Source organism: Gavialis gangeticus, unplaced genomic scaffold, assembly GCF_001723915.1.
Source record: "Gavialis gangeticus isolate Ggan-Ray unplaced genomic scaffold, GavGan_comp1, whole genome shotgun sequence".
Taxonomy (NCBI): Eukaryota; Metazoa; Chordata; order Crocodylia; family Gavialidae; genus Gavialis; species Gavialis gangeticus.
In genome coordinates this window covers 133,057,951-133,069,626 of record NW_017728992.1, presented here as the reverse complement: position 1 = coordinate 133,069,626, position 11,676 = coordinate 133,057,951, and the positions used below count along the sequence as shown (strand labels likewise).

At 38.5% G+C, this 11,676-nt stretch overlaps 1 protein-coding gene across 9 annotated transcripts in view; it reads left to right on the top strand.

Moving 5' to 3' along the window:
* EYA1 (EYA transcriptional coactivator and phosphatase 1) overlaps positions 1–11,670 on the top strand; it is a 339,152-nt gene extending 327,482 nt beyond the window's left edge. For all 9 annotated transcript variants that reach the window (XM_019527786.1, XM_019527792.1, XM_019527790.1 and 6 more), the window contains one exon: positions 9,979–11,670. In XM_019527786.1, the coding sequence (XP_019383331.1) occupies positions 9,979–10,059 (81 nt within the window). In that variant the 3' untranslated portion in view covers positions 10,060–11,670. The remainder of the gene's footprint in view (positions 1–9,978) is intronic.
* The last annotated feature ends 6 nt before the right edge of the window (positions 11,671–11,676 follow it).

The following is an 11,676-nucleotide window of genomic DNA, read 5'->3' as shown; positions in this document are numbered from 1 at the left end:
AGAACTCTTGGTTCAGGTATGATACCTTTTATTAGACCAATTAAGAATTTGCAAAAAAAAAATTCTGCGTTTTTTGCAATTTCTTAATAATAATAAAAAAGGTATTATCTCTGAACTAAGAGTGCTAGAGTTTTGCAATTCTTTTTTTTCACACCAACACAGCTACCAAATGCATCCTTGTATATATAGTTCTACTTTCCCAACTAGATCCAAAAATAGCATATTTTAGACTTTAGCACAAAATTTTTAATTTTTGTTGGTCAGATATTTTGCAGTGTTTAGTTGTAATAATACATACTTGTCATATATTGAAAGACTACCTTTTGAACATAGCAATTATAGAAATGTCCATCTTGATGAGTCAGCCTGTATCTTTGTTTTGTGTCCGCATTTTCAGCCAAATACAGTGATTACTTCTACACTCCTAATCTCATTTGCTTGAACTACAGCAAAAGATGAATATTGCAGACCCTGTTTTTTCTCCCTTGTTTCTTACAATGTAGAACAGGTATTTTAAAAAGCAGCAGTTCACTCCTAAGAGCAGTTGGGTTTTTTTGGCTGTCAGTATAATAGAGTGAAGGAGAGAAGGGCATTGTTGAATTTAAACTATAAACCCATTATTTATCTGTTATGAAAATTGAAGATAAAGAGTCCCCAAGCATCATTTCTCTGGTAAAGTATCTTCTTCAACTTTATCTCTCCCTGCTTTAAAATCCCAGTGATACTGCTATATCTGCTTTTGTAGCCCTTTTCTGTGTTCTTTAATGGAGAAATGAAACTAATTAGTCCATATGGCAATTTTACAAGATGCAACAATGAGCAGTTTTGCAGCATGAAATACCAACTCGCATCCCTTTGAAAGGCTCCATGCAGGTTTCCATCTTGTTACATCACTTTGTGAGCCTGTCAGTTTCATATGTCCCTTTGGCACACTAAAATGAACTGTTTTCTTCTTCCCCTTCAGAAATGCCTTTCATCTTTGCAGATAAGTGTTCTCCTGCTGTAAATGATTACTTTTTAAAAGCTACATTTAAGATCAGGAAGAACCCTTGTCTTTGTTCCTTTTCTGTTGATCTGGGAAACAGTATTCTATGTAATGATGACAAAAGTACTTCTTTAGTAACATTATCTAATTCAGCAGTTTTCAAACAGGAACGACCGTTCAAAGATACATAACTAAGAAAACCTTTCCAGTTGTTAAATGACCTGATAGTACAATAAGTTCCTTAGTAGCATTTCTTCCCTGTGTTCTTTGTTGCCATTAGGAATTTTCAGATGTGGAAGAAGTGGGACTGTGCTAATGTAATTCTAATTAAGTTAATGAAGTTACAAACAGCAATTTATTTGGCCCTGTATTTCTACAGTAACCATTCATTCATAGAAGCAAACATGCCTCTGTGAGTTCATAATCATTAAGAGTCTTACTTCATCTTTAAAAAAAAAAAAAAGATTCTGTAAGTTTGAATTTCCTTTCAGTTATATGGCTTATTTGTGGCTTTGACACAGTCTCAAAGTATGGGCATTGCATTATGCTGTCCCAGAAGCTGTTATAGAGCTTCAGAGTGTGACTCAGAGTTCTAATTTCCCTCCTAGTTCCCCAGGTGTTCCCAAGAGGGATTACGCTTCAGAGAACATTGTAATATGTTGGCATAGTTGTGTTGGCTGGCCCATTCTAGCCATGGGTGACTGGTGCTTCTTGAGTCAGGGGGGCACTTGCCCCCCCTCCCCCAGTGACCAGTCATTGGGGGATCCATCCCTCCTCCTCCTTCCCCCCTCCCCCCGCAGCTGATCCTGCCAACCCACAAGTGGCAGCAGCGTGCCACTGGCACTTTCGGGCACACCACTGGCACTTCCAGGTGAGCCCCCACTCTCCAGCCGGTGCCCTCAGAGGGGGTACCAGCACTCTCAGGGGGTGCATTTGTACACCCTATGCATTGCCGCTGGCTCTACACCCTCTGTGACCTGGGGACACAATGTTTCTGCAGAGCCTGCATCCCCCTGCCTTCTAAGTTCATATGTTGGAGGCACTTACACTCTTTTTTTTTTTCCATGGGAGGAGCTTTTTTCCATGGAAGAAAAAGAATGCAAGAAGGTGCCTCCGACATATGAACTGAGAAGATAGGGGGATGCAGACTCTGCAGAAACATTGTGTCCCCAGGTCACAAAGCAGGTAGAGGTATGGCCAGAGTGGGACAGCCAACAAAACTGTGTATTCTAGACATATGACTAAAACATGTTTAAAAAACTGATCAGTTGTGAATGCTCGTGTTGTAACAGAGCATTTATACATGTACTCCAGGAGTGGGGGTGGAGGTGCTTTAATTAGAGTAGCTCCAAGAGCTGCTCTAATTAAAGCTCCCAGAGTGTCTCATGTATCAGTGTCCCTGTGCTTCAAAATGGTGGTGGGGGTGCTTTATCTAAAGCTAGTCAAATGAGCTTTAGATAAAGCGCCTCCACCACCATTTTGAAGTGTGGGGATGCTGATACGCAAGACTCTGGAGGCTGCTGAAGCATGGCTCCAACACACTCGATTAACTGAATCTGCTCCAATGTGCTAATAATTACAGCATGTCAGAGCAGCCTTCCTGCTCATGTATGGGCACCCACAGAGACTAGCAGTACTGGAAACAGAGGATGGCAGTGGATGATGTTAGTCTGAAGATAGGCAGAAGGCAGGATAGGGTGGCCCTTTAGAGACTGACAGTTTCAGAGAGTCATAAGCTTGGAAGATGTGGGCATGCCAGGGGTGGCTGGTGGGGGAGCTGTAAGGGGCCCAATCCTGGTTGTGGCAGTGCAGCCTGGGCCCTTCCCCACCATCCACCCTGAGTCGTGCATGCATCTGCCTCTGGCAGTGACCCGGGCTGGGGATCTGCAGACATTGATGCAGCTGCTTACAGCCTCCCTGCCACCTGGTGTGAGCAGCCTTGGCTCTGTGGCAGGTGGAAGGAGCCTGCCCAGAGCCTGGACTGGGTGTGAGACTACAAGTATCTGCACCAGGGTCTGCAGAGCCCCTGCCCAGCTTGTTGCCAGCAGCAGGTGCACATATGCCTCCAGGCAGATGGAAGGGAGCTGTGACAGGCCTGATCCTTGTTGTGGCAACACAACCATGGCCCCTTCCCCACTGTCTACCCCAAGGCATGTGTGCCAAGTGAAGTGACTTTACATGCCATGCTCTGGCATATGTGTTGGGTGTTACCGACCCCTGCCCTAGGTAGTCGTTCAGAATGATAAATATTAATTCTCTATGGCCCAAGATCATTTTCTTTTTACATGGTTGTGGACCACTCAGTATTTCACTGATGCTATATAATTAATACACAATATCATTTTTATTTTCAAGGACACTATAATTCAAAGTATCCAGCCATTAACTGATTTTTTTTTTTACAGAGAGTAGCAATAAACTACCATACAGATTTGCAGCCTCTGACCTGTGCAGCCTGTGGATTCAGCCCACAGACATGTGGCATTTGGCAGTGGGAAGCTCTTCTGCACTGCAACATACTGCACTGCACTATGAGCCTGGGGCTTTGGCACAGGGAGGTTTTCCCTGCTCCTGGTCACAGTCAGGCACCCAGTGGAGAGGGATTTCTGCCATGCTGCACTGCAGCTAGGTGGTAGAGAGAAGCTGCAGCCAGGTCCTAGGACCCACCTGCTTTGAACCAAAGCTCAATCATTCTGGACTCCACCAGAAAACATTGTCGATTCTTGAACTACTAAACTAGAAGATGAACAAACTGAAAGGTTGTATTACAATGGTTTACTAACAAGGAAACTTGTTGCTAGATCACAGCAGCTTGATACACTGTTCCTACATGGTCTTTAGTTACTGAAAGTACTGAACAACTAGAAATGATCATAAGGTTCGTCATTACTATAATGCTGAGCTTGACAGGAAATTACAATAAATGTACAATGTTTACAATTCATTGAAAAGCACCTTGTATTTTATAAGATCCCCCTCTTGATTAATGAAAAAAATAAAATACACTAAAGATACTACACCCCCTTACGTTTCACTTAGTATGGGATAAGGCATGGTATTGTCACCTTTGCCTATGCTGTTATTTCCTGTAAATCATTTTTATCAGACAATTAAAATACTCAGGCCTACATGTTTGTACCACAGACGAAGAAGTAGTAGTAAATGGCTGTGCCTTTTTTGGGTTAGTTCACAGAGTAGCTGATGCAGACAGTGTTTTTTTTAGATAGAGTTCAAGGTTTTGACACATGAATGTTGAAGGAAAGCATGTTGTCTTGTCTTTTGGATGTTTTATCTTGCACATTTTAAAATAAAATTGCAAAATATTGACAAAGGTGAAAGCATATTATAGAGACTTTCAACCTTGAAAATCCCCAGAAGGGTCTCAGATTGGTACATAGAAATTAGAGAGAGAAATTTAGTCATGTGGTTAAAGTACTGGACATGAAATTAAAAGATATACATTCAGTTATCTGTTCTGCCACAGATTTCTCAATGACTTTTGGCAAATCAGTCTCTTAACTTCTGTATGTCTCAGTTCACTTTTTGTAAAGTGGTGATAATGCTTCTGTATCATAGGGGAGTACGGAAAATAAAATAATAAATGATTGTGAGGTAACCAGATAGTTAGAAAATGCAAATGACTGCCTTCTGCTGCTAGTATCTTTGCAGGTTTTGTTACATAGAATGAGACACATCTCAGTTTGACTGGAACGTGGGGCAATCAAATGGTTGTAATTATGACTGTGAATGACTATACTCCTTAAAATCTTGGGTGTTGTATTTTATTAGAAAATTGGTATCTATTGGAGTAGTCTTAGCACTTATTCAGATACAGGCATGCTACAGCATTTTCCCCAGTACCCAAGGAAGCATCTTGGACAGGTGTTGATTTCTCTCTCAGTTGATTAGTGAGGTCTGGCAGAATCACACAACATGGAAGCATGACCGAAGGCATGTAATTTATGGGCTTTTTATTCAAATCAGTTACATAATTTTCTTGTGAAAGTTGTTCTTTTTTCTTTTTTGCTTTTTTTTTGATAAATTCCATGGATAATTAAATTTGTGTTTTATTTCAGTGGTGGAAAATCTAATTTTGATTCAGTTAAAAAGAAAAAAGGGAGACTCTGATTTTACCCAACATGCTAAAATGAAAAGTTTTGCATAAGAAACAAAACTTTTTAACAAAAATGTTTTTCCACAAAAAGCATTATCATAAAGCATTTATATTTTAAAATATCATGTTTTACTGAATGGTATATTTTTTTTGTTTTAACAGGCAAAGTATTCAGATTTTCTAGAGATTAAAGATAATGGAAAAGTTTCATTATTAAAATAGCTACAGATTACATCAGACAACAGTTGTAAATTATATAAACCCACTGTACTAGCTATACACAGTTAGCATTTGTCATACATTATGTCACAGTGTTATGTGAGATATTACTATTTTTCAGTGTGCTTAGAATAGAAAACACCTGCAGTGTGTCAAGTTCCACTGTGTATTAACTGTCAGCAAATGATGATTTTTTAAGGCAGTTCCTGGTAAAGACCAATGAAAAGAAATCAGTTAAATCTCTTCCTGTCTTGTCATCCAGTGAAAAAGATGGGACTATATTGCTACTCTCAACACATTAGATAAATCATTATCCACCCACCACATGCTGTTGTACAGGGGTTTGCTAACCTAAGAGTGCTTTCATGTGTAATCCATACAGATTTGTGTAATAATGTATTTACCTTATATGGGTGATGTTCAACTTACATATCAAAGTGATTTTCAACTTATTTACATATGACCTATATGAGAGAGATACTTATCTCTCATATGTATCTCATACTTATCTCTCATATGTAACTCATAAGTATACTCATAAGATACACTTATCTCTCAGTAAGCTGAAAATCACATTGATATGTAAGTTGAACATCACCCGTATCAGGTAAATACATTATTACACAAATCTCTCTCTCTCTCTCTCTCTCTCTCTCTCTCTCTCTCTCTAAATATATATGTGTGTATATATATATATTCATTCAACTTATTTGTATATTGATGTCTATGTAAGTTATTTATATATATATGAGACCATAGTAAGATTTTTTTTTTAATGTTTGGGGGGGTGTAAAATACACACACCAGCAAGATATTCATAATACTAATCATCTTACACATGAAAGCACTCTTAAGTTTCATTTAACTTACTGACATATATACAGCAGCATAGTAAGATTTTCTTCCCTCCATTTTACATGCATATGATCTTGGCAGATCAGGTCTGCTAACAAAGTTCTAATGCAAACTGACATATACTTGCAGCTACTGCATTCCTGGCATGTTTCCATTGTTGGCAGTTTAACACTGTCATTTTTGGCCCACATACAAAAAGATAGGACATAATTATAATCCCAGCACTTAGCATTTTTTCACTGCAACTTTCAAGTGTAATTAATCCTCAGAATACTCTGAGTTTATTATGAGGACTTCCTGTGAGGCAGGAAAGCAGAATTCATCTCACCTTCTTTGTAGGTAGGGAAACTGAGGCAAAGAAAATTAAAATTTCCAAACACGATGCAGAGACACCCAAAAAAGAAACAAATAGGGATGGGATCAGCCTCTTACCTGCTGACTCCTAGTCTAAACGATCAATGGCTGTGTATATTAAGATGATCTTAATTATCCTTATAGATACAGCCAAGATTAATTTTTCAAAACTAAGTAATGAATAAGAAACTTGAATGAAATGTTGCTTCAGAATCAGATTCTGAAACTAATCCGGAACCAGTGCTGCATGCTGCTGCACACTGACAACATGAAGGAGTATGTATGGCTTGATTTATTCGGTGGTTTGACATGAATTTGTCATCTGTACCATGTAGCTGATTAGTTCCCATCATTACACTGGGGCAACAACTTGGGAGTCTGTATTATATAGAGGGCAAAAATATGAATCGGGAACATCTCAATATAATTTGCCTTCAACCCTTGATTAACTATGTGACCTTGAACAAGACTTATTTTTCCTTGGATCTTTGCTTCTGAGTGAATATCAAGTCGTGTGTATACCATATTGGTCACTAAGTCCCATCTTCTGTACATTGTTAGTACATTTCTGCCTGGCATAAATAAGTGACTGGTGGACCATGTACCAACTTTGATTATTATAAAAAAACATACGCCTGAAGTTTCTGGCAGGCCAAGCAGTGAGGGAGGAGAAGTGCTACCTACCCACAAGTTGTCTTCTTGGCAAACGGTAGCCTAGCACAGGAAGAAGGGAATTGCTGCCTTCTTCCTGGCAGTATTGCTGAGCAGTACTACCAAAAATAAGCACAAGGTACAACCAGCTCAACTAGCAGTGCAGCAACCTGATGTGAATAGAAAACAGTTCTGCCTTATGTGCATCTCCAGACACCAACAATGTGCTTGAATGGTACAAGACATACAAAAGTAGTCAGTCCCTGCCCAGGAGATAAACATACGAGAGCCACTAGAAAGTCCAGAGGGTTAAATGATCAGGATTTTTTTATTCTTTGCTCAACTGTTGATTCTTTCTGTGGGCATCAGGACAGAAATGAGTCTTTAGGAGGTATTTGGAAGAAAAGAATATGGATGACTGGTTTGACAGATCAGAATAGGGAATTTAGTCCGTGCGCACAGTGTAAAAAGAAAAAAGGCATTGGGACAGTAGTACTGGAAATGGAAAAGGCTATTTAGCTGCTCTTGTTGGAGTTTGGTAATGACACCACTGAAGTCTAGGTTGAAAGTGTAGAAGTTTTCTGCCCTCTAGCTAAATGATTTCACTTCTCTGAGGAAAGCATAGTGCAGATATCTCTCTCTAAGCCTTGTTACGCTTATCTTTGGAACTCTTCTCCCAAAGCATTTTAAAGCCACCTGGAATCTTTGCAAGTAGCTGCCTTTTAGCTCCCTCATTGTTTCCAGAGTAGAAATGTACCATTGACTGTTTGTCTAGGTTTGGGGGTACAGGGCAAAAAAGTATCCATTGGGATTTTTTCAATGTTGCTTTCTGTTCATGAATCTTACCTGTTCTAGAATTCAGATGTGCTATGAAGCCTGCTCCTTTTTCCCTTCTCCTCCCTCCATTTTCCCAATCTCCAGTTACACCTGTACACCCTTCTTAATTGATTAACATTCTTCAGCAAGATCTTAGTGCTTTACTTTATTTCCTTCTGTAGCTGGCATGGGCAAAATACAGTCTGTGGGCTGGATTCGGCCTGCCAGCTGATTGAACCTGAGCCGCAGGGGGTCACCCACCAATTCATTGCATCTGGCCCCACCAGCAGCTGCCCCTGCTGCTTTCTGAATGGAGCTGGTCCTGCCCACCCCTGCTTTATAGTATGTTTTCCTTTCTCTTACTGGAGCAATGGCTGTTTAGTCTCCCTGGCTCCTAAGCAGACAATAGTAATTACTTCTTCAGTCTAGATTTTCCAAGGAGCCTAAGTAAATTTGGCACTTCTATATAATTTCAGTTTAAGCTTCTTCTAAAAATCCCAGCCTCATTCTCCAGGCACCAGTGTTGCATATTATTGCCCAATTTGCAACAGAATTCCCCTACAATTATTGATTATAATATTGGAGAATAAAGTATTATAACGGTAATGTATACTTGAACACAGGACTCTCCCAGTTAATTATAGGTGGTCCTGTCCTGGGGAGTGTAACAATCTGACTTAGACATACAGTAACTTGTCAAGGGTTTGCTGAAAACAAGCAGCTGAGGAGAAAGTAAAGAATGACAAGGATTTCTGCTCTTATGTTCATACAGGCATTTTGATAGTTGTATGTATAAATAGTTACGTATATATAGTTTTATATAAGTCAAATACTAGGGGGAAATGTCGAGAATAAATGCCACAGAGAAGGTCAGAATTGTGAAGATAATCAAGAGAAATGAAATTTGCTGTTGAACTGAAAAAGACCAAGGATGGTTTTGTAGAAGGGTGAAAATCCACGCCCAACAGACTGTAATAAAATGTTTCAGAATTCCATAAGCCCAAGTAACATTACATTGGCTTTAGTGCAAGGCCTGAAATCAGCTGAAAATGAGCTGAACTGATGAAATGCTAAACATATTCATGTCAGCCTTCAGATTATTTTTTGCATTGGAGCTATTTTTCCCATGGGATGAACAGAATATTTGCTCTGCAAGAGGCGATGGTTATCTATCTTTTATTTATGAAAAAGTTCTTGCTGACACTGTAGTGCCTGCTTTCCAGTTAAAGGTTAGTGAGTTTTCACAATCAGATTTTTACCCTTCACAGATGAGATAATCTGTGTTTTTTCCTGTTATTCTTGTCTTTGGTTTATTCAGGTGTTTTACAAACAGATCCATGATTTGGACCCAGATTTATTTTTCAGCTGATTGGGGGGAAAATTAAACATTCATTTTAAAATTCTCCCATTTGGAAAAGCTGTTTTTAAGTCAGTGGAAACAGTGACCACTATAATACATACCACCAGGAAAAGATTACTATCAGCATGGTTTGGGCTACATATTGACATATTCTGAATCACTGCTAATAAGTTCTTTAATTTACCTGTCAGCAGTAGTTCCACAAAAAAATATACATGGCTTGACAGTGAATAGTAGTTACTCTTCATTTTCTTTGTCACCAAGTGCTTTTTTTGGTATATATTTGTTTTATATATGGAGTATATTTTTTCATTATTTTTTCAAAACATGTATAATACCTTTTTGAGAAAAAAGTATTAAAAAATTGGACTCAGTAATTACCCTTTAAGGGGACCGTGTATGTGTACACATGCATGTGTGTGTTTTCAAAATGGATTTGATGTTATTAAGATTTACATTAAATGTGTTTAGGAGTTCTTACAGCTCTTCTTGAATACTTCATGCACAGAGGCCACATGGACTATCCTCTCTTCTTGCAATATTCTTATTCTTGAAAAAGGACTCTAGGTGAGACCGAATATCAGAATGCTTAGTTTTTTCACATTGTGTTTGTACTGTTCACAGCATGCCATGCCATTTTGGAGGATCTCAAGCCACTCTGACCTTATGGCCCTTCATCATGCCTTGGAACTGGAGTATTTGTAGCAGCTTAGCAGCACTTTGAAACCCCAGAATCTCCCTTATGCCCATGGACAGTATGCCTGTGTCTTGTGTCAGCATTGGACTACAGAACTTTGTGATTTCGACATGTTGATGTACAGCTGAAATTGGTCTTAACCTTTGCCCTTTCAATAAATGGAGGAGCATGTCTTTTTCTTCAGAACAGCTGTTGACTCTAGTACTATGAATCCAATGAAAACAAGCCATGCGAATGTTTTAACAACGTCTTTACCACGTTTGCTACAAAAAAAGGTTCATACCTGTGAAGAAAGAAAGGACCTGCAGATACTTTGTAGTTTTTAGACTTTTCAATGTGACACACACAGCGTCTTCAACACAGCAAACTTGATTGCACAATGAAGACTGAGTTTTGCAAAATACCAGTGGAGTAATTTTCTTGTAAAGAAGGTTTACTTTTTTGGTTTCTCCTACCCAGGGTACTCTGTACATCTTATTTATGAACGGACTGTGTTTTGACATCATATAACTGAGGATATGTATGAAAGGATTAAAGGCTATTGTAAGCCTTTGCCTTGTAATACAGCAAGTACTTTTGATTTTAGCACATTGCAAAGTAGTTTAAAGTATGTCTAATTTAAACAAATAGGTACATCACTGAGACAATCATGTACAGGAAGATTTTTTTTGTGTAAATTTGTAATAATGGATGATTCTTTTACATATTGTTTAGGTAAATGCTATTGAAAGGTAGTAATGCCTTGTTGGTGAGGTATGAGGCAATGTGTGCACAAACTCTTGTGCTGTGCCTTATCAAAATGTTGGGTATAAATATGTAGATAATGGATTTTTTAGATAAATTTGTCAAGACCAAAAGCATGGATGTCAAGTGTCAATAAGGAATTCGTTGTTGTTCTTTTTCAGCTATTTTCTCCATTTTCCCCTTAGCTATTCTGACTACGAAAACATTGGTTACCACATCCCACGCGTTAAATGCGCACACATAGCTACACCATTTAATTGAAGAGGAGTCCCTTGCTGTCTTTTGTTTTCTATTTTAATGTTCATGTATTAAACCTCTTTAAAGAACTGAATCAACAAGTTCATCCCATAAAAAGAATGTGGAGAATAGAGAATATATTATAAAACAGTACTTAAAAATCTAAAAATCAGATTTTGATTAAAAAATGATACCAGCTAACTTTATTTTTCTTAAGTTAGAAAAGAGGATATTTTGGAGAAACTGAGCAAAATATAGTTGTTATCCCAGTTTACACACTTCACTTTTTTAATCCTCCTCTACCAGGACTCATATTTTCCTAACAGATAACATCCATTGCCGGCAATGGACACACTAAACCAGTTATCGCCAGTGATTACGACTTGCTTGAGTTTCCATTCATGCCCATGAGGAACACTGTGTCTGTCTTTGAGTTAGAACTGTTCTAATAGGAATCATGAGGGCCATGAGCCATTTGGTCAGACAAACTGCAAATCTGACTTCTTGGCCTTAAATAAACCAATGTACCAGTTCACTTTCCCTGATTTTCATCCCTTCAGTAAAACGAAACCTCAGCTTTGTTGATTTCTTCTCTGGCTTTTACCCTTTTTTTCTATTTTCTTTTTTTTTTTTTTTTTTTTTTT